General features: G+C 46.0%; 1 protein-coding gene across 1 annotated transcript; it reads right to left on the reverse strand.

Moving 5' to 3' along the window:
- Window positions 1–12580: 12580 nt before the first annotated feature.
- LOC134577348 (venom peptide SjAPI-2-like) lies at window positions 12581–22770 on the reverse strand. The gene is made up of 4 exons (XM_063436052.1): window positions 22757–22770; window positions 20570–20622; window positions 13717–13758; window positions 12581–12804 (listed from the first exon to the last, which is right to left on the reverse strand). The coding sequence occupies exons 2-4, from the start codon at window positions 20604–20606 to the stop codon at window positions 12623–12625; spliced, it is 261 nt and encodes an 86-aa protein (XP_063292122.1). The 5' UTR covers window positions 20607–20622; window positions 22757–22770; the 3' UTR covers window positions 12581–12622.
- Window positions 22771–24014: the final 1244 nt, after the last annotated feature.

A 24014-nucleotide genomic window follows, 5' to 3' on the forward strand; every position in this document is an offset into this window, starting at 1 on the left:
CCAGGTCCAACAGCCGATCAACGTCTCTCTTCATCCGTCTAACCAACTCCCTTTGCGGAATCAGACCCAAATCATTCCCCAGAGTACCACTGCGACAACGATGGGAAACAATTCCAAGAATGCCAAGTTCTTAATCAGAGGACTCACCTTCCACGATTCCGGCCACGCCTCCGCGCACCACTTACCTGCCAGGTAGGCCCCAAAACCAATGCTGCCGGAAGCGTCTGTAAACAACTTCATCGCGTCCGACGACACCGTCGGTTCCCGAAAGAACACTTTCCCGTTAAAGTTGTCCAAAAACTGTTCCCAAACCCCCAAATCGTCTTTCATCTCGGCTGACACCCGAATGTAGTGAGACGGCCGCCTCACTCCACTGGTTGCTTGTGCCAACCTCCGACAAAATATCCTCCCCATGGGGATCACCCTGCACGCAAAATTGAGGCTCCCCACGAGGGACTGGAGCCCTTGCAAGGTCACTTTCCTTGCCCCCTTGACCTGTCGCAGATGCCGCAGCTTGTCACTAGGCAACCTGCATTCCCCGAGCTCCGAATCAATTTCGAGCCCCAAGAAGCTAAGGCACGTGGTGGGGCCCACCGTCTTGTCCCCAGCCAACGGCACCCCGAAGGTATGAGCCACCCGCTGGAACACCCTCAGCACCTGAGCGCACCGCTCAGAGTCCCGTGGGCCGACACACAGAAAATCATCCAAGTAGTGCACTACTGCACCCCCCGCCGATTCCATGCGCACCACCCATTCCAAGAAGGTACTAAACCTCTCGAAGTAGGCACAAGAGATGGAATAACCCATAGGCAGACACAAGTCCACGAAGATTTCACCCTCAAAGTGACACCCCAACAGGTGGTGACAGTCCGGGTGTATGGGCAGCAGCCGAAAAGCCGCCTCCACGTCCACCTTGGCCATCAGCGCCCCGCGCCCCGCTCTCCTAACCAGCTCGACGGCTTTGTCGAATGACGTGTAGGAGACCGAGCATAGGTCGGCGTCGATGTCATCATTCACCGAAGACCCTTTCGGGTGCGATAAATGATGAATCAAACGGAACTTTCCCTCTTCCTTCTTAGGGACCACCCCAATGGTGACAACCTCAGATTCGCCAAGGGCGGGGCCGGAAATGGCCCCGCCATCCTGCCTAATTGGACTTCCTTGGCTAATTTCTCCCGCACCACCCCCGGGTGTTCCCTGACCGACCTGAGGTTCTCACAAGGTGCACCCGGTCCCGTAGCTTTGAAGGGAATTTTAAAACCCCCGGCAAAGCCCGCCCGAAGGAATTCCGCTACTGCTTGATCAGCGTATTGCCTTAGCCAAGGCAACATCGTGCCTACTTTCACTGGTGACACCCCCAGCGGGAGCTGCGGGAGCTGCGGGAGCGACCGCTCCCGTTGCTCCTACCCCTGCGGCCGACTTACCCTTCTTGAAACACCTGTTGACCCCGTGGTTCCCGCCGCACCCTGAGCATTCATGCCGGAATCTACAAGCGGATCCCCACTTACACTGTCCCTCGTTGTAAGCCCAGCAGTTACCTTTCTTTTGACCTGCCGCCACCGCCCCCCGGCAACGGTGCCGGCAGTCCCTGGAAAGGGCGCATTCTTTTGCACCATCATTAACCGCATCCACAGCGGCAGGTCCATTTGGTCCCAGCGCATGGAAGGGTTGGCCGCCAGTCGCTGACGGAACTGCTCATCGTACCTCCACCATGCCAACCCCCCATAGGTGCGGTATGCGTCCCCAATTCCGTCTAAGTAACAAAACAACTGCGAGCAGCACTCCGGCCGCTTCTCCCCGATAACACTAGCCAAAATGCAAAAGGCCCGTAGCCAATTGCCGAAGGTCTTCGGTATCTTCCGATACCTTCGCCTTTTCTCCTCCTCCTCTTTTTTGGCGTCCTTCTTGTCCTCCTCTTTTAAATCTAAGAATTCCTCCAGGGGAAGAAGGGAAAAAATGTCCACGAATTCCCCTTTCGCAATCTTCTCTTTCACCTCCCCTTTCAAATGGCAACCCAACGGCCCCGTGAAGGACACATGTACATTCTGACGCGCAGCTTCCGCAATGTCCCCACCCGTCACGTCAAGTACCCCGTCCCCCGCCGACGATCCATCGGGCTTATCAGTGGGCCTTGTTTCTTCCCCGTTACCACCTGTCACTCCTGAGGTCGCCCTCTCCAACCCAGACCCGCTGCCGTCACCTGCTGACCAAACCTTATCGAACCTAAGCGGTTCCCTATCCTCTGACCATGAATCTATGAATTACTTCAAACAGTGTATGAATGTCCCAGGGTGTGGTGTAGAGGAAAACTCCTGGACCTCCTTCTCCTCTCCCTGGCGCTGAACCTTGACTCGCTGCGGCCTAGCCGTGAATGGCTCCTGTCCCTGCTCTCCTGTCTTCCTGACCAGCTCCTGTCACTGCTGCACCTGGCGCTGCTGCTGCGCCGCTCGCCGCCCTGGCCCCTTACTGCCGCTCCCCTGTCACTTGGCCGTGCCTGGGGGCAGCCGGATGGGCCCCCCCGCTCTATACTGCCGCCCCTTGCATCCCTGTAGCGCGTCGGACCCACTGGCTCTCCCACAGCCGCTGCGCCTGGCCTCTCTCCGGCCGCCCTGTCTGACTCCGCCAGGACCCCCTGGGATAGGCCGCCTGTCGCCTTCCTAGCTCCCGAAAACATTTGAGCTGCCCGACCCGCTCCGCTGCTTTCTCCTCCCATTCCACTGTGCTCAGTACAGATCCTCCCTCCGGCCGCCCCTTCGGATCCCCTGCTGACCTGGTCTCCCCGCAATGCCTGGCGGACCGCTTGAACTATGGGACCCCGCTTGGCGTTCCCCTTTTGCCCCTCAGTGATACCGCTGGAGGTTGACTCACCGGGACGCTCAGTCTGTTGTCCACTGGCCGCGTGGGTGATGCCATCTGCAGCCGCATGGTCCGCTGGCGTTGCAGCACTCCCACTTCCTGCCGGCCCGCCGGCCGCCATTACGCGGGGCGCCTTCGGACCTCGTGGCCTCCGCTTCGCGCCCGCTGTCGCCTGCCCGGCGGGTCCGCCGATGGCGCCCGCCGCACTCCGTCCTCCGCCGCTGTGCTCGGTCCGGCAGCCGACCCGCCGACCGCCGAAGGGCTCCTCCGCCGCCGGGCCACAGGGGCCTCCCCTGGGCTCAACCTCTGCGGCGGCCTGGTCCTCCGCGCTGACCTCCTCTCCGGTCCCTCCGCGTGGGTGGCAGCAGCCACGATCTGTTCATGCAGCCACGCCAGTCCTCTGTCACGAACCGCCGCCCGAACTCCGTCCAGAATCTCCTCCAGGGACGCCATTACCTGCAGAGGGAGAAAAAAGAAAAGAACTCCGCCGACCAGCCACAAGTGACAGGTCAGTGCAATTCAGATTAACTGGCTCCTCACTTAAGATGGCCGCCTATTTACACTACCTGACTCCTCCCCTACTTAGCCCCACCCTAAACCATCCCATAATTTTCCACCTGCCCACTTCCTGGCCTTGTCAAGGCCCACTCCCCTGTTTCACTGTTCCATGGGCTTCATGTGTTCACTTTCTCTCCCCCCCCCTTCCCTTTTTTTCCCCTCTCTTTATTTATATATGTCAAAACAGGAAACACCACCATCCTTTTTTCTTTTCTTTTTTTTTTTATATATGTCAAAACAGGAAGCACCACCATTTTTTTCTCTTTATTTATATATGTCAAAACAGGAAGCACTACCATCCCTTTTCTTTTTTTTTATATATATATATATATATATATATATGTCAAAACAGGAAGCATTTTTTTTTTAATTAATTTTTTTTTTTCCTCTCTTTATTTATGTATGCCAAAACAGGAAGCACCAGGGCCGGCGCGTCCATAAGGCGGCACCGGCTCTGGGGGCGCCAGATTTCAGTGACCGGCAGGAGGGAAGCGCTCCCTCCTGCCAGGTCACCTTCTGGACCCCCGGCGGGCGGCAGCGTTCTAATGAGAGGCGGCGAGGGAGCTCTAACCTGTCTGCTCTGCTCCCTCGCGCGCTGTCTGCTGATTCTGCGGGAGCTGGAATATGACGTCATATTCTGGCTCCCGGCATCAGCAGACAGCCCACGAGGGAGCAGAGCAGACAGGTTAGAGCTCCCTCACCGCCTCTCATTAGAACGCTACCGCCCGCCGCACTGAAGCCCCACTGGACCCCAGGGACACATCCACACCAGCTCTCCAGGTAGGGAGGCTGGGTGGATATTATTATTAATTTGTGTGTGTCTGAAAGTGTATGTGTGAGTGTGTGTGTGTGTCTGTGAGTGTGTGTCTGAAAGTGTGTGTGTCTGAAAGTGTATGTGTGTGTGTGTGTGCGTGTCTGTCTGTGTCTGAAAGTGTATGTGTGTGTCTGTGAGTGTGTGTGTGTGTGTCTGAAAGTGTGTGTGTCTGAAAGTGTATGTGTGTGTGTGTGTGTGTGTCTGTGAGTGTGTGTGTCTGTGTCTGAAAGTGTATGTGTGAGTGTGTGTTTGTCTAAATGTGTGTGTGTCTGTGTATGTGTTTGTCTGTGAGTGTCTGTCTGAAAGTGTATGTGTAAGTGTGTGTTTGTCTGTGAGTGTGTGTCTGTGAGTGTGTGTCTGTGAGTGTGTGTGTATGTGTCTGTCAGTGTGTATGTGTTTGTCAGTGTGTGTGTGTATGTGTTTGTCTTTGTGTGTGTATGTGTTTTTCTGTGAGTGTGTGTCTGTATGTGTTTGTCTGTGAGTGTGTGTCTGTGTATGTGTGTGTGTGTATGTGTCTGTGTGTGTATGTGTTTGTGAGTGTGTGTCTGTGTATGTGTTTGTCTGTGAGTGTTTCTGTGTGTGTGTGTGTGCGTATGTGTTTGTCTGTGAGTGTGTGTCTGCGTATGTGTTTGTCTGTGAGTGTGTGTGTCTGTGTATGTGAGTGTGTGTATGTGTCTGTGTGTGTCTGTGAATGATTGTATGAATGTGTGTGTCTGTGAGTGTGTGTGTGTTTGTGAGTGTCTGTCAAATCAGTGAGAGTATGTTTGTGATTGAGTGTGTGTCTGTCAATGAATGAATGAGTGTGTGTCAGATCAGTGAGTCTGTGTCTGTCAGTGACGTCTGTGTGTTTGTCATTGAGTGTGTGTGGCTGTTAGTGTGAATACACCACTGAGTGTAGCGTGGCGGAGCGGAGCGCAGTATAGGAGCTTCTGTTTCCTGTACCCGGCCAGACTGAGAGGAGGTGCTCACTGAGAGAGCACTTCCTGTCAGTCCAGCCAGGTACAGAAAACTGAAGCTCCTGTAGAGGGTCTGCTCCGCAACGCTACAAGACAGGTAGGAGGCACACCAGGAAGGGGAGTGTGACCGCTAAGAGGGTGGGGGGTGCACCAAGGGACAGAGAGGGGAGGGGAGAGAAACACCAAGGGACAGGGAAAAGAAGGGGAAGGGGAGAGGAACACTAAGGGACGGGGAAGAGGGAGGGGCTGGTTAGGAGGCACATAGGTGAAGATGTTAATTTTAGGGGGGGGGGGGGCGGAAAAATTCATCTTCGCCTATGTACCCAAATATCCTTGCACCGGCCCTGGGAAGCACCACCATCTTAGTGGTGGCGAGATGCTTCCTGCAATGACCAAATATGGACATTCAATTACCATTTCCTGCTGCTACACCTGTCTCCAATTGGGTAAATTGGAAGCATATATAGGTGGGTCAGCAAATGGGAGGATATACTGCACTTGAAAAAGACCCTGGAGGGTCGAAACGCGTTGTGCTAGCTGCTGTGTCAGCAATTTCTGCTTTTATTATTTTATACCAAATAAATGTTTATTTTAACACTTCACCTTACCTGGTTCCTAAATTCCTGCTGAGAAAAACGTATTACAAACATCTAAGAGGAGGATCAGATCCAATGTGTCCCTTGGTGGATGAAATACCTTTACAGTCCAGAGCCTAACTTATGTGGCTCTGGAAAGTGTGAGTGAACCTTTTTTATTCTTCACGTATTGTAAATAGATTTCAACAGTATACACTATGTTGTTTTCTTGTATATATTATATATAGGGTCCACAGTTACTGTCTGTTACTGAAAATAGGACCTATACAAGATTTTAAAAGTGAGCAAAAAACAGGTCGCAAGAGAATACTGAGAACGGGCAGCAGCTGAAATAGCCTGCACTTCGGTGGGTCCCCGCTTAGTTCTCAAGCTGGCTTTTGCTCATCTTGTGCCATTACAAAGGGAACGTCTCTGAAACCTATCAGACTGGTCCCACCCATACGGGCAGTCCAGATCCGAAATGCCAGCAAGTTCCCTCTGCACGAGAGACACAGCAACCCCAGACGATCATTTCAGCCTTGTTAGGCATCATCAGTGACACGTAGCTGATATCTCTCTAGATTTTAAAGGTAAAATATTCCACTGTTTGTGCGCTTTCACCTTTTTTTCTGTTCACTATATCTTTCATTTGGTTTAATAAGTGACTGTACACCGAGATCTTTTTAAGCTGCACCAGTTGTAGTATTTTGTGTATAGCGCCCTTTTCCCTTCTACTTTGTAATTATGGTAGCAAGGGTGCAAGATTAGGATGAGTATGAATGGGAAGAAATGATCGCTGAGGGGAAAAGAGGAGGGCAGGGGGGCGGAGCCTGACTGTCATGCTGAGTAGTCGCACTTCGTCTGTGATCCGTGAAAAATCTTGAATTCTATACTTTTTGGTGGGCTTTTGTTTCACAATTCTCAAAACTGAAGTGAACAAAGCTTTATTATAGCTTGCAGGCTCAGCACTAACCCTCTTGCAAGACTGCAGTGATGAGTGACAGAGGAAAGTCCTGCGGCCTATTTTCAGCCTTCCAGGTGGCTGAGGCATTGGAGAGTGGCATTTCTCTTGGTCTTTGGCCTACCTGGTAGTTGAGCCCCATCGTCCTTCCCCTTGCTAGTTAGGGGAGATGCAGGAGTGCTTGCTGGGCTCCAGGCCGGGGAATCGACACAACACAGCAGACATGATTCCTGTCCTGGAGCTGATCACGGCAGACCATCTGCTGGATTGGGCTCCTTGGGGGGGCTTCCCTGTGATGGCTGATTAAAGGGGCTGGGATGCTCCATCTTCGAGCATTGGCTGAGGGGAAGTTTGGGTGTTCTCTCTCTGTGTATTGGGACTGATATGTTTACGTTATTTGGTTTTAAAACTGTGATACATAGTTACATAGGCTGAAAATAGACATATGTCCATCAAGTTCAGCCTTACTCACATTTGTTTTTTTGCTGTTGATCTAACTGCTCATAAATCATAATCCAGCAGTATTTACATATTTTGGTTCTAGTTACACGACCCAGCCGGTGTTTTTTTTTTTTTACTTAACGTGCGTTTTCTCAAGTGGAGTCAGTTACCTGATTTGGCTACTTTTATGTGTTTTACTTTCTGCGCGACTCTTATGTATATATATATAAAAAAAAAAAAAAAGTGCAGTCTCTTCGACACTTACTGACACACCTTATCTGCTCAATATTGTTTCATATCTCCTGTCTGAAATGTCAAAATTATATTGCATGTTCTATCTGGCACAAAAAGAAAGAAAGTCAAAAATAAAAAGAAGAGGAGGGTAGGACAGTGTCTGCCTTTCCCATCTGGAAATACTATAATAGACATTGAAAGTCCAGTGTGTTATGGTTAAAAGCCAATATGACCATATCTCGCTATAAGTAGGGACTTTATCTGTCACACTAAAATGTGATCTAAGCTCCTCCATCCTCTTAAACCATAATCACTTGGGTGCTACAGCCCATTGCCTCCAAAACAGTGGGATTATCGAAGGGGTCAAGTCCTGGGGAATAAAGTGTGGGAACTCACCGAAGATCCACCCCCTCCCCCCAAGAAAATATAATATACACTCATACGCATATATAAACGCGTGCACACACACACTGACAGGTGCACACACACACACTACCACATACACTCACAGACACCTACATACGCTCATACACACACACAGATACACTCAGACACACACACTCACAGACACACACACTCACAGACAAGCACACAGACACATACACACACACTCACAGACACACACACATACACTCACAGGCACACACACTCACAGACAAACACACACACTCACAGACACATACACACACACACTCACAGACACACACTCATGCACTCACAGACACGCACACATACACTTACAGACACATACACTCAGACACACACACACTCACAGACACAGACACTCACACACACATACACTCACAGAAACACACAAATTATTATTATTTTTTAAAATTTAAAAATGTTCACCCAGCCTCCCTACCTGGAGAGCTGGTGTGGACCTGTCCCTGGGGTCCAGTGGGGCTTCAGTGTGGTGGGCGTCTGTCTCCCTGTTAGACACAGCGAGGGAGCTGTGTTCTCTCTGCTCCCTCTCGCTTCCTTGAGCTGTCTACTGATGCCGGGAGCCGGAATATGACGTCATATCAGGCCACCTCTTGTGCCCCCCCATGACAGGGGGAGTACGGGGACATTTGGGTGCGGCATTTTTTGCCACCCTCTGAGTGCCTGCAGGAGCAACGGGAACGGCGTTCCTGCTGGACTCACGCGTTCTTGCAGGACTCGAGCCCTGGATTATCAGCTATGTTTAGTGTTCGAATCCTGAGGTACTTTTTATAGCAAGAGGTAGCTGTGTTGGTGGAGTAACATTAGTTCTAGGTTAAAGGGACGTGGAGAATCCAAGAATTGTTTTATATCTTGCACCAAAATACCTGCATTAGGGGGCAACTCCACCATAGGTGTATGACATTGCCCTCTCCTTGAGAACATCTCCAACATCTGTTATAGTTTGTACGGTCTACCCCATTTTCGAACGTAGGAGTACGGTACCAGAAAGAAAAACGTTTCCTGTAGCTTCCTGCATTTTACAGGAAGTGGAACAGTGGTGGGTGAAATCACACATTTCCACTCGGTATAAACTTTCCCCACATATGTTTCCAATTTATTCATGTAAGTTGCTGGCTCCTGGACACATATGTTCAAAGGAGGTCAGTTCCCAATGGTAGATGCTGGTGTGGTATGGACTCTACAAAGCTATACAGCTGCAGGAATAATATACGTTCCCCTCAGGGACCCAAGCAGCTTGATAGGTTGGGGGCTTTAATTTATAGTAAAGGAAGGACTAAATTAATTAGGTTCCTCATTTAATACCGGTAATTTAGGTGGAACTAATTTTAATTAGCCCACTTTATTATAATTATAACCCCACCTATTAACCCATAAACGGTTGAAAAACCTTATTGGTGGGAATATAATCGAGGCTGCATTGTGATATGAATATGTATAAATTAGCTTATCTTTATTAAGCCAAAATAGAATAATTGCTGCCCAGGATTAGTGGTAGTTTGAGCGCAGGGCTTAATTTTGTATGTGTGTTTGCTCCTGTATTACACAGCCATGTTACAATGCTGCCACTCACCCCATTTGTTAATAAGTGTGTAGGGGCTCAGAAAAATACCCCTCTCTGTGCATTTGAGATTTAGCCTTTCTGTTTAAAGAATCAAGGTGTTGTTGTTAGTGTAGGACTCACCTGGGAGGTTTACCTTGACGTGACTTTTCTGGCCATAGGAGTGATACAGAAAGCCTTCAGTTATTTAAATGTGCAAAGGGATTTGGGGTACAGGGATTTGGGGTACAGGGATTTGGGGTACAGGGATTTGGGGTACAGGGATTTGGGATTGTGCTTTTGTTCAGTGTATATGACTAATGACTACGGTAACCATTTCTGCTGCTCACGGGTAGTGGGTGTTTGAGAGCAGGGCTTAACTGTGAGTGTTTGGTTAAGTAGATGTTTGTGTTTAAAAATGAGTTGCTGCTTGGTGGATTTACTATAATTGCTGTAAATTGAATGGTTTTGATTTTAAGAAACACAACACTGCAAAAAGCATACGCATAGCATACTACTCACTTCGCATTTCGCATAGCACACACATAGCATACTATTCACTGCACATAGCACACACACAGCATACTATGCACTGCACATAGCATACTTACAGCACACACATAGCATACTATTCACTGCACATAGCATACACACAGCATACTATGCACTGCACATAGCATACTCACAGCACACACATAGCATACTATGCACTGCACATAGCATACACATAGCATACACATAGCATGATACTATGCAATGCACATAGCATACACACAGCATACACATAGCATACTATGCACTGCACATAGCATACACATAGCATACACATAGCATACTATGCACTGCACATAGCATACTTACAGCACACACACATAGTATACTATGCACTGCACATAGCATACTCACAGCATACACATAGTATACTATGCACTGCACATAGCATACACACCGCATACACATAGCATACTATGCACTGCACATAGCATACACATAGCATACTATGCACTGCACATAGCCTACTTACAGCACACACATAGTATACTATGCACTGCACATAGCATACACACAGCATACACATAGCATACTATGCACTGCACATAGCATACACACAGCATACACATAGCATACTATGCACTGCACATAGCATACACATAGCATACTATGCACTGCACATAGCTTACTTACAGCACACACATAGTATACTATGCACTGCACATAGCATACACACAGCATACTATGCACTGCACATAGCATACACACAGCATACACATAGCATACTATGCACTGCACATAGCATACACATAGCATACACATAGCATGATACTATTCACTGCACATAGCATACACATAGCATACTATGCACTGCACATAGCTTACTTACAGCACACACATAGTATACTATGCACTGCACATAGCATACACACAGCATACTATGCACTGCACATAGCATACTCACAGCATACACATAGCATACTATGCACTGCACATAGCATACTCACAGCATACACATAGCATACTATGCACTGCACATAGCATACTCACAGCACACACATAGTATACTATGCACTGCACATAGCATACACATAGCATACTATGCACTGCACATAGCATACTCACAGCATACACATAGCATACTATGCACTGCACATAGCATACACATAGCATACTATGCACTGCACATAGCATACTCACAGCATACACATAGCATACTATGCACTGCACATAGCATACACATAGCATACTATGCACTGCACATAGCATACTTACAGCACACACATAGTATACTATGCACTGCACATAGCATACACACAGCATACACATAGCATACTATGCACTGCACATAGCATACTCACAGCACACACATAGTATACTATGCACTGCACATAACATACTCACAGCACACACATAGTATACTATGCACTGCACATAGCATACACATAGCATACTATGCACTGCACATAGCATACGCACAGCATACACATAGCATACTATGCACTGCACATAGCATACTCACAGCATACACATAGCATACTATGCACTGCACATAGCATACTCACAGCATACACATAGCATACTATGCACTGCACATAGCATACACACAGCATACACATAGCATACTATGCACTGCACATACCATACACATAGCATACACATAGCATACACATAACATACACATACCATACACATAGCATACACATAACATACACATAGCATACACATAGCATACACATAGCATACACATAGCATACACATAGCATACTCACAGCATACACATAGCATACTATGCACTTCACATATGATACACATACCATACACATAGCATACACATAAAATACACATACCATACACATACCATACTCACAGCATACTATGCACTGCACATACCATACACATACCATACACATAGCATACACATAGCATACACATACCATACACATACCATACTCACAGCATACACATAGCATACTATGCACTGCACATACCATACACATACCATACACATAACATACTCACAGCATACACATAACATACACATACCATACACATACCAGCATACACATAACATACACACAGCATACACATAACATACACATACCATACACATACCATACACATACCATACACACACCATACACACAGCATACACATACCATACACATACCATACACACAGCATACACATAACATACACATACCATACACATAGCATACACATACCATACACATAGCATACACATACCATACACATAGCATACACATACCATACACATAGCATACACATAGCATACATATAACATACACATAACATACACATAGCATACACATAGCATACATATAGCGATGCACACACTGGAGTAAAGAAAGACCTGCCGTGTTCACTTGTGTGGTTACTGCCACAAACTGTATTGCAATTTGTAAAGCACAGAGTAGTGGCACTGAACTACACTGCAAATCAAATAATCTGCTTCTCAAAAGAAAAAAAAGAAACACAAAAATCAGTCAAATAATTTGATCTAAGTCAGTGAATCACACTTGATGTAAGTGTGCCTGGCAGTAGCCAGACACAGCAGTAACTGACCCAGTTATCTGTCTTTGCAGACGATCAATAATAATATTTTAAAATAAAAAAAGAGATTGTTTTTTTTTTCCACATTTTATTTTTCTGTAATGATTGATAATCAATAATATGCTAGTGGGGAAACTGAGCAAGCATAGCTGGCCACACCCACTGCGCACAGGATGTTTATCTACAATCTTCTGCTCGGACACATATATGGTGGCTGTTTGCATAGTATCCCTTTACACAGAAGCAACCCCATACACACATGAGATTACAAAATGTGGGTGGGTCATGGATATTGGCACATGTGACTGGACAAGCCGTGCCGCATTGTATTTGTTCCGCATGAGGCTGATCGCAGGGCACTGAAACAGAAAAATCCGTTATAGACAATAACTGACAATACAGACACAAAGGATATTTGTGGGAGTTCTAGTTAATATAATTGTATTCACATCAAAAAATGAAACAATGATACACATATCAATGAATTATGCATAACGATGGGTTCTAGAAGAGAGCAGATATCAGAGATCTAGAGACAGAGGGGGGGACAAATCTAACTCCCGCCATTAGCAATCTGGGTTTAGACTGACCTCCGCTGTTTTTATCTAGAAACAAATTTACTCTCATTAATCAAAAACGTTGTACAAAGCAATATATAATATCCTTCTACAAAGACAGCAATCACAGAGCATTGACGGTACAAATAATCGCATGCTGAAAGTGTTTTTATATATTGGATGCTGTAATATTTACTGACGCTGTGGCTGGATGGGATTATTAGCCTTGTGTATGGTGAGAACATGTGGCTTGGCTGAACCGATTCTCCTGAAAAGAGAACCTTGTTTCAGTCGAATAGCTATTGTTGCTGCATTTCTATGTGTAAGAGACACAAATAGTATTTTTGCTGCCATGTTCAGAATATGGAAATGTTTTCAAGGATTAGGTGTTTAATAAATATGGCTGTAACCCCCTAGATATTTCTGTAAAGGATGAACGAATAAATAAAAATTCTAATTCATTACAGTTACGTCATATAAAAAAGGATTAACTGCAAAACCTCAACCACTGCCAGATTTCCAGCAAACTAGTGAAATTAAGCGATAATAATATTTTCATTCTTTGTATCCTGTTTAAAACATTCTATAAATGTGGGTTCTCCTGCCTGGGTTGCCCCGTAATGTCCATGTGCTCTTGTTTAAAGAAATAGTATAAAAGTGGGATATTGGAATATTGTATCAGCAAATCAGGGTATTACAAGAACATTTCCTTACCTGTTACTACCTTAGCTTGACTGACCAGCGCCAGACACAGAACTAAAAGAGCAGGAGATCAGATTATTATACAGACGGCAATAACACTGCATGCTTAAACAAACCCAATAATAAAAGTGAGTACAGCTTGCTCATTTACAGATCAATGATTGACAGGGAGCTAAGATGGAGGTGGCTCTCTCTATGCTGGCTGCCAGGTGTAAAGGGCGGAGCTTATAACAATGACTGACAGGGAGCTAAGATGGAGGTGGCTCTCTCTATACTGACTGACGGGTGTAAAGGGCGGAGCTTATACCAATGATTGACAGGGAGTTAAGATGGAGGTGGCTCTCTCTATACTGACTGCCAGGTGTAAAGGGCGGAGCTTATAACAATGATTGACAGGGAGCTAAGATGGAGGTGGCTCTCTCTATACTGACTGCCAGGTGTAAAGGGCGGAGCTTATAACAATGATTGACAGGGAGCTAAGATGGAGGTGGCTCTCTCTATGCTGGCTGCCAGGTGTAAAGGGCGGAGCTTATAACAATGACTGACAGGGAGCTAAGATGGAGGTGGCTCTCTCTATACTGACTGACGGGTGTAAAGGGCGGAGCTTATACCAATGATTGACAGGGAGTTAAGATGGAGGTGGCTCTCTCTATACTGACTGCCAGGTGTAAAGGGCGGAGCTTATAACAATGATTGACAGGGAGCTAAGATGGAGGTGGCTCTCTCTATACTGACTGCCAGGTGTAAAGGGCGGAGCTTATAACAATGATTGACAGGGAGCTAAGATGGAGGTGGCTCTCTCTATACTGACTGCCAGGTGTAAAGGGCGGAGCTTATAACAATGATTGACAGGGAGCTAAGATGGAGGTGGCTCTCTCTATACTGACTGCCAGGTGTAAAGGGCGGAGCTTATAACAATGATTGACAGGGAGCTAAGATGGAGGTTGCTCTCTCTATACTGACTGCCAGGTGTAAAGGGCGGAGCTTATAACAATGATTGACAGGGAGCTAAGATGGAGGTGGCTCTCTCTATACTGACTGCTAGGTGTAAAGGGCGGAGCTTATAACAATGACTGACAGGGAGCTAAGATGGAGGCGGCTCTATCTATACTGCCTGCCAGGTGTAAAGGGTGGAGCTTATAACAATGACTGACAGGGAGCTAAGATGGAGGTGGCTCCCTCTATACCGACTGCCAGGTGTAAAGGGCGGAGCTTATAACAATGACTGGCAGGGAGCTAAGATGGGGGTGGCTCTCTACGCTGACTGCCAGGTGTAAAGGGCGGAGCTTATAACAATGATTGACAGGGAGCTAAGATGGAGGTTGCTCTCTCTATACTGACTGCCAGGTGTAAAGGGCGGAGCTTATAACAATGATTGACAGGGAGCTAAGATGGAGGTGGCTCTCTCTATACTGACTGCTAGGTGTAAAGGGCGGAGCTTATAACAATGATTGACAGGGAGCTAAGATGGAGGTGGCTCTCTCTATACTGACTGCCAGGTGTAAAGGGCGGAGCTTATAACAATGACTGACAGGGAGCTAAGATGGAGGCGGCTCGCTCTATGCTGACTGCCAGGTGTAAAGGGCGGAGCTTATAACAATGATTGACAGGGAGCTAAGATGGGGGTGGCTCTCTACGCTGACTGCCAGGTGTAAAGGGCGGAGCTTATAACAATGATTGACAGGGAGCTAAGATGGAGGTGGCTCTCTCTATACTGACTGCCAGGTGTAATGGGCGGAGCTTATAACAATGATTGACAGGGAGCTAAGATGGAGGTGGCTCTCTCTATACTGACTGCCAGGTGTAAAGGGCGGAGCTTACAACAATGATTGACAGGGAGCTAAGATAGAGGTGGCTCGCTCTATGCTGACTGCCAGGTGTAAAGGGCGGAGCGTATAACAATGATTGACAGGGAGCTAAGATGGGGGTGGCTCTCTACGCTGACTGCCAGGTGTAAAGGGCGGAGCTTATAACAATGATTGACAGGGAGCTAAGATGGAGGTGGCTCTCTCTATACTGCCTGCCAGGTGTAATGGGCGGAGCTTATAACAATGATTGACAGGGAGCTAAGATGGAGGTGGCTCTCTCTATACTGACTGCCAGGTGTAAAGGGCGGAGCTTATAGCAATGATTGACAGGGAGCTAAGATGGAGGTGGCTCTCTCTATACTGACTGCCAGGTGTAAAGGGCGGAGCTTATAACAATGACTGACAGGGAGCTAAGATGGAGGCGGCTCTCTCTATACTGACTGCCAGGTGTAAAGGGCGGAGCTTATAACAATGATTGACAGGGAGCTAAGATGGAGGTGGCTCTCTCTATACTGATTGCCAGGTGTAATGGGCGGAGCTTATAACAATGACTGACAGGGAGCTAAGATGGAGGCGGCTCTCTCTATACTGATTGCCAGGTGTAAAGGGCGGAGCTTATAACAATGATTGACAGGGAGCTAAGATGGAGGTGGCTCTCTCTATACTGACTGCCAGGTGTAAAGGGCGGAGCTTATAACAATGATTGAAAGGGAGCTAAGATGGAGGTGGCTCTTTCTATACTGACTGCCATGTGTAAAGGGCGGAGCTTATAACAATGACTGACAGGGAGCTAAGATGGAGGTGGCTCTCTCTATACTGACTGCCAGGTGTAAAGGGCGGAGCTTATAACAATGATTGACAGGGAGCTAAGATGGAGGTGGCTCTCTCTATACTGACTGCCAGGTGTAAAGGGCGGAGCTTATAACAATAATTGACAGGGAGCTAAGATGGAGCCGGCTCTCTCTATACTGACTGCCAGGTGTAAAGGGCGGAGCTTATAACAATGATTGACAGGGAGCTAAGATGGAGGTGGCTCTCTCTATACTGACTGCCAGGTGTAATGGGAGGAGCTTATAACAATGATTGACAGGGAGCTAAGATGGAGGTGGCTCTCTCTATACTGACTGCCAGGTATAAAGGGCGGAGCTTATAACAATGACTGACAGCGAGCTAAGATGGAGGCGGCTCTCTCTGTACTGACTGCCAGGTGTAAAGGGCGGAGCTTATAACAATGATTGACAGGGAGCTAAGATGGAGCCGGCTCTCTCTATACTGACTGCCAGGTGTAAAGGGCGGAGCTTATAACAATGATTGACAGGGAGCTAAGATGGAGGCGGCTCTCTCTATACTGACTGCCAGGTGTAAAGGGCGGAGCTTATAACAATGATTAACAGGGAGCTAAGATGGAGGCGGCCCTCTCTATACTGACTGCCAGGTGTAAAGGGCGGAGCTTATAACAATGATTGACAGGGAGCTAAGATGGAGGCGGCTCTCTCTAGACTGACTGCCAGGTGTAAAGGGCGGAACTTACAACAATGATTGACAGGGAGCTAAGATAGAGGTGGCTCTCTCTATGCTGACTGCCAGGTGTAAAGGGCGGAGCTTATAACAATGATTGACAGGGAGCTAAGATGGGGGTGGCTCTCTCTATACTGACTGCCAGGTGTAATGGGCGGAGCTTATAACAATGATTGACAGGGAGCTAAGATGGAGGTGGCTCTCTATACTGACTGCCAGTTTTAAAGGGTGGAGCTTATAACAATGATTGACAGGGAGCTAAGATGGAGGTGGCTCTCTATACTGACTGCCAGGTGTAAAGGGCGGAGCTTATAACAATGATTGACAGGGAGCTAAGATGGAGGCGGCTCTCTCTATACTGACTGCCAGGTGTAAAGGGCGGAACTTACAACAATGATTGACAGGGAGCTAAGATGGGGGTGGCTCTCTCTATACTGACTGCCAGGTGTAATGGGCGGAGCTTATAACAATGATTGACAGGGAGCTAAGATGGAGGTGGCTCTCTCTATACTGACTGCCAGGTGTAAAGGGCGGAGCTTATAGCAATGATTGACAGGGAGCTAAGATGGAGGTGGCTCTCTCTATACTGACTGCCAGGTGTAAAGGGCGGAGCTTATAACAATGACTGACAGGGAGCTAAGATGGAGGCGGCTCTCTCTATACTGACTGCCAGGTGTAAAGGGCGGAGCTTATAACAATGATTGACAGGGAGCTAAGATGGAGGTGGCTCTCTCTATACTGATTGCCAGGTGTAATGGGCGGAGCTTATAACAATGACTGACAGGGAGCTAAGATGGAGGCGGCTCTCTCTATACTGATTGCCAGGTGTAAAGGGCGGAGCTTATAACAATGATTGACAGGGAGCTAAGATGGAGGTGGCTCTCTCTATACTGACTGCCAGGTGTAAAGGGCGGAGCTTATAACAATGATTGACAGGGAGCTAAGATAGAGGTGGCTCTCTCTATACTGACTGCCAGGTGTAAAGGGCGGAGCTTATAACAATGATTGACAGGGAGCTAAGATGGAGGTGGCTCTTTCTATACTGACTGCCATGTGTAAAGGGCGGAGCTTATAACAATGACTGACAGGGAGCTAAGATGGAGGTGGCTCTCTCTATACTGACTGCCAGGTGTAAAGGGCGGAGCTTATAACAATGATTGACAGGGAGCTAAGATGGAGGTGGCTCTCTCTATACTGACTGCCAGGTGTAAAGGGCGGAGCTTATAACAATGATTGACAGGGAGCTAAGATGGAGCCGGCTCTCTCTATACTGACTGCCAGGTGTAAAGGGCGGAGCTTATAACAATGATTGACAGGGAGCTAAGATGGAGGTGGCTCTCTCTATACTGACTGCCAGGTGTAATGGGAGGAGCTTATAACAATGATTGACAGGGAGCTAAGATGGAGGTGGCTCTCTCTATACTGACTGCCAGGTATAAAGGGCGGAGCTTATAACAATGATTGACAGGGAGCTAAGATGGAGGCGGCTCTCTCTAGACTGACTGCCAGGTGTAAAGGGCGGAACTTACAACAATGATTGACAGGGAGCTAAGATAGAGGTGGCTCTCTCTATGCTGACTGCCAGGTGTAAAGGGCGGAGCTTATAACAATGATTGACAGGGAGCTAAGATGGGGGTGGCTCTCTCTGTACTGACTGCCAGGTGTAAAGGGCGGAGCTTATAACAATGATTGACAGGGAGCTAAGATGGAGCCGGCTCTCTCTATACTGACTGCCAGGTGTAAAGGGCGGAGCTTATAACAATGATTGACAGGGAGCTAAGATGGAGGCGGCTCTCTCTGTACTGACTGCCAGGTGTAAAGGGCGGAGCTTATAACAATGATTGACAGGGAGCTAAGATGGAGCCGGCTCTCTCTATACTGACTGCCAGGTGTAAAGGGCGGAGCTTATAACAATGATTGACAGGGAGCTAAGATGGAGCCGGCTCTCTCTATACTGACTGCCAGGTGTAAAGGGCGGAGCTTATAACAATGATTGACAGCGAGCTAAGATGGAGGCGGCTCTCTCTGTACTGACTGCCAGGTGTAAAGGGCGGAGCTTATAACAATGATTGACAGGGAGCTAAGATGGAGCCGGCTCTCTCTATACTGACTGCCAGGTGTAAAGGGCGGAGCTTATAACAATGATTGACAGGGAGCTAAGATGGAGGCGGCTCTCTCTATACTGACTGCCAGGTGTAAAGGGCGGAGCTTATAACAATGATTAACAGGGAGCTAAGATGGAGGCGGCCCTCTCTATACTGACTGCCAGGTGTAAAGGGCGGAGCTTATAACAATGATTGACAGGGAGCTAAGATGGAGGCGGCTCTCTCTAGACTGACTGCCAGGTGTAAAGGGCGGAACTTACAACAATGATTGACAGGGAGCTAAGATAGAGGTGGCTCTCTCTATGCTGACTGCCAGGTGTAAAGGGCGGAGCTTATAACAATGATTGACAGGGAGCTAAGATGGGGGTGGCTCTCTCTATACTGACTGCCAGGTGTAATGGGCGGAGCTTATAACAATGATTGACAGGGAGCTAAGATGGAGGTGGCTCTCTATACTGACTGCCAGTTTTAAAGGGTGGAGCTTATAACAATGATTGACAGGGAGCTAAGATGGAGGTGGCTCTCTATACTGACTGCCAGGTGTAAAGGGCGGAGCTTATAACAATGATTGACAGGGAGCTAAGATGGAGGCGGCTCTCTCTATACTGACTGCCAGGTTTAAAGGGTGGAGCTTATAACAATGTCTGACAGGGAGCTAAGATGGAGGCGGCTCTCTCTATACTGACTGCCAGGTGTAAAGGGCGGAACTTACAACAATGATTGACAGGGAGCTAAGATAGAGGTGGCTCTCTCTATGCTGACTGCCAGGTGTAAAGGGCGGAGCTTATAACAATGATTGACAGGGAGCTAAGATGGGGGTGGCTCTCTCTATACTGACTGCCAGGTGTAATGGGCGGAGCTTATAACAATGATTGACAGGGAGCTAAGATGGAGGTGGCTCTCTATACTGACTGCCAGTTTTAAAGGGTGGAGCTTATAACAATGATTGACAGGGAGCTAAGATGGAGGTGGCTCTCTATACTGACTGCCAGGTGTAAAGGGCGGAGCTTATAACAATGATTGACAGGGAGCTAAGATGGAGGTGGCTCTCTATACTGACTGCCAGTTTTAAAGGGTGGAGCTTATAACAATGATTGACAGGGAGCTAAGATGGAGGTGGCTCTCTATACTGACTGCCAGGTGTAAAGGGCGGAGCTTATAACAATGATTGACAGGGAGCTAAGATGGAGGCGGCTCTCTCTATACTGACTGCCAGGTTTAAAGGGTGGAGCTTATAACAATGTCTGACAGGGAGCTAAGATATATAATTTCTGGAAAATAAGTGAGGATTTCTACATTTATTATTTTCAAACTTCACACAGACTTTTTTGCTACAAACAGTAATTAATAAACATAATATTAAAAATCACGAGAATCAGTTCCTCTTTAACACCCAAGCTCTGCATCATCGATATTAAAATTTCACAAACTTACCCAAACCCAGAAGCAGAATGATTGCTTTTATCTTCATTCTTCTAATCTTGGATCTGTAATACAGTAGCCCCACGATACGTTATGAATCAGAGAGAGTATCTCAACGTTCAAAAAATGATTGCAAGCTCTTTGAGGATATCTATTCGTCTATTCATTAAATGTATGAATTCTTGGAATTGCTGTGCGTTTTACTTATCTATAATTAATGAATAGTAAAGGAACACTCTACTCACTATAACAACTTCATCTAGATGAACCTATAGTACCTACAGTTGTTCCTTTTCCCTAGTGGCCCCAAATCTAAATATTTTAGTAACTGGAAGGCTTGAAAGCATGGATTTCAGTCAAACTAGGACAATGCTTACTGGCACTCAGACCTTATCATACCATGAGGTCATCCATGCAGCGCCAGCATTGTATTCTTGCATGCACTGATTCTCTATGACACAATCGTAGGCACATCGCTGTGAGCACATAGATACATAGAAACATAGAATGGGACGGCAGAACCATTCGGCCCATCTAGTCTGCCCAATTTTCTAAAAAATTTCATTATTCCCTGATCTTATCTTATAGTCTAGGATAACTCCTTCACTGTGTTAACCTCTACCACTTCAGCTGGAAGGCTATTCCATGCATCCACTACCCTCTCAGTAAAGTAATACTTCCTGATATTATTTTTAAACCTTTGTCCCTCTAATTTAACCCCTTAAGGACCAAACTTCTGGAATAAAAGGGAATCATGACGTGTCACACACGTCATGTGTCCTTAAGGGGTTAAGACTATGTCCTCTTCTTGTGGTAGTTTTTCTTCTTTTAAATATAGTTTCCTCCTTTACTGTGTTGATTCCCTTTATGTATTTAAATGTTTCTATCATATCCCCCTGTCTCGTCTTTCCTCCAAGCTATACATGTTAAGATCCTTTAACCTTTCCTGGTGAATTTTATCCTGCAATCCATGAACCAGTTTAGTAGCCCTTCTTTGAACTCTCTCTAAGGTATCAATATCCTTCTGAAGATACGGTCTCCAGTACTGCGTACAGTACTCCAAGTGAGGTCTCACCAGTGCTCTGTACAATGGCATGAGCACTTCCCTCTTTCTACTGCTAATACCTCTCCCTATACAACCAAGCATTCTGCTAGCATTTCCTGCTGCTCTATTACTGCACCTACAAAGAGCATTGGGTTGGACCTCATGCTGGAGACAGGACTCTAGGATGATATAACTCTAAGAGGAGGGAGACTCAGGAAGAGTCAATGCTGTAAAAGAAGGTGAGCAATTAATTCATTTTTGTTTTAATTCAGTTTTCGGTTTTGTTTTGCAGGCCTGGGGGCACTAAAACTAAGTTGGGACATGAATACTGTAGCGTTAGGAACACAGATATGTATTCCTAAAAATACACTGTTCCTTTAATAATTTCTACAATTTGCATAATAAAATGTTTGATATTTAGACATAGTTGGCTGTCAAATTAAAAGTATTGATAAATAAAATCCACCCCATAGACAATATAGGGGGCATTGTACAACCTCCTACAAACTTTATATCCATAATTCTCCCATTAATTCTCTCTTACCTCTTTTGACGCAACACTCACTAGACTGACAGGTCGAGATTACTCTATTGATAACCAAGTTGGACCATGTAGGGTACAGATAGGGAATGTTTCGTAATGACACTGATTGTTATGTTATGCGTTCCTTAACAATTAACCTGGCTATAAGTTCCCATAAACTCCCAATATCATATATGGACAGCATTTGCTATGTGGTATGTCTATAACAATGTTTATATTCTAGGTTTCGTCTGCACTGTCTTTTACTGCAAAATCATAACAAAACATGATTTACATGTAAAAAACAAAGTAAAACACTAAATATTGCAATAATATCAGAGTCATTGATTGAGAGGCTGTTACAACAAATACATCGATATGTTCCCCATGAATACACCATTGGATTTCATACGGTCTCCCTGTAAACTTTCCAAATATTAAAGGTTCACAAACGTCATCAGGATCATTTCTTTGTTTTTTATGCCGATTGTTTCACTATAATTATTCTGTCTCGCTTTCCTGTTTAAATGATAGAAAAGCCGTTCTGGATAAAGAGTCCCTTTAGATGAATGTGTCTTCCAGGAGGTGACAGCTGTCATTTTATTTGTCTGTTGAGTATTTTGGAACTCACCTTGTATGATGTGAAATCTTGGACCCTGGATCGATTTGTACAAGTCGCTGCTATACAGTAATTAGCTTTTTATACTTTGTTCTTTTTATATTTGTTTCATCCTATAAAGGTCGTAGTTCATATTCATTTTCAATGTCCTATCGTCATCTGGTGATGGGACGGGCATTAACTGGCAGCATTTTCCAAGGTGACCTGTTTAGATAATCTGTGTTTTTAGAAAGTCTGATAACACGTCTGATCTGAGGGCAGTGTGACCTGCTTTCTGTCTCTCTCTGTTCTGTTTGCACTGTTTTGCGGTGGTATTGCCCTCTTTTATAGATATGGAGATATAATATGAGTTCTTAGAATATACCTGGTTTATGGTTTTTTTATAATATAATGTGCGTTACTACTATTATGCCCAAGCTGTGTGGTTTCAGAGATCTATCTTTGCTGAATAATTGAGTCACATAACTGTTACTCCCTTTTTCCATATATATTTGTTTTAACTCTCAAACAACACACTGAAAGTGACCCAGCATTTGATATTCTTGAAGAGATGAGATAAACGTTAGATTTGATCATTTCTTTCCAGATGATTTAGAATTCATCCAGATTTTGGTCGATTGGTGGGTTGTCCAAATCCCGTAACTCCTGAGTACAATACACATGTACCACCAAACAACTACTCATGGGTAATTTAGTAATGGTAGTCACCATCGCCGGGAGCATAAGATGGACACTTCATGTAGGTCCCCGGATGACTCATGTTTATGTCAGCCAGTGCCCATGATAGGTGCAGGGTGTATTATTGCTAATTGCTAAATGTTTTGTGTGCTCTCCTGTCCTGATGATACTCTATACCAACTAGGCGGATTTGCTTTTGGAGTCTGTACCCCGTCATTTATTGGTTATGAAGCTCTTGAAAAAGTTATGCACAGCGCCACCTGTTGGTTGCAACTGTTATGTGCATGTCCAAATTACCAAGATTCCATAATTTGCTTATTTGGTTAGATTTGCATATTATGGTTTCTGTAGATAGATAGATAGATAGATAGATAGATCTAGAGTGAGAGAGTAGATCTTCACTGGTTATAAAAGACTAAATTTATTGGTCACTCATACAAGATTTAAAAACATAATGAACAGATCACCATATCCACTGGATCTCCACTTAGAAAGATTCTCAGGATGTTGGAGCAGCCATCAACAATAAAACAATGACAATGATAATGAGATATTAGCCCTTATTATAATGTGACAGCACTAGGAATTGGCG

Source organism: Pelobates fuscus, chromosome 11, assembly GCF_036172605.1.
Source record: "Pelobates fuscus isolate aPelFus1 chromosome 11, aPelFus1.pri, whole genome shotgun sequence".
NCBI lineage: Eukaryota > Metazoa > Chordata > Amphibia > Anura > Pelobatidae > Pelobates > Pelobates fuscus.

Excerpts from the sequence above, each read along its gene's own strand:
- LOC134577348 (XM_063436052.1), bottom strand. The coding sequence starts at position 20,606 with ATGAAGATAAAAGCAATCATTCTGCTTCTGGGTTTGG. Across the intron at positions 13,759-20,569 it reads CATTCTGCTTCTGGGTTTGG|TTCTGTGTCTGGCGCTGGTC; the intron begins GTAAGTTTGTGA and ends CTGCTCTTTTAG. Across the intron at positions 12,805-13,716 it reads TCAAGCTAAGGTAGTAACAG|TGCCCTGCGATCAGCCTCAT; the intron begins GTAAGGAAATGT and ends TTTCTGTTTCAG.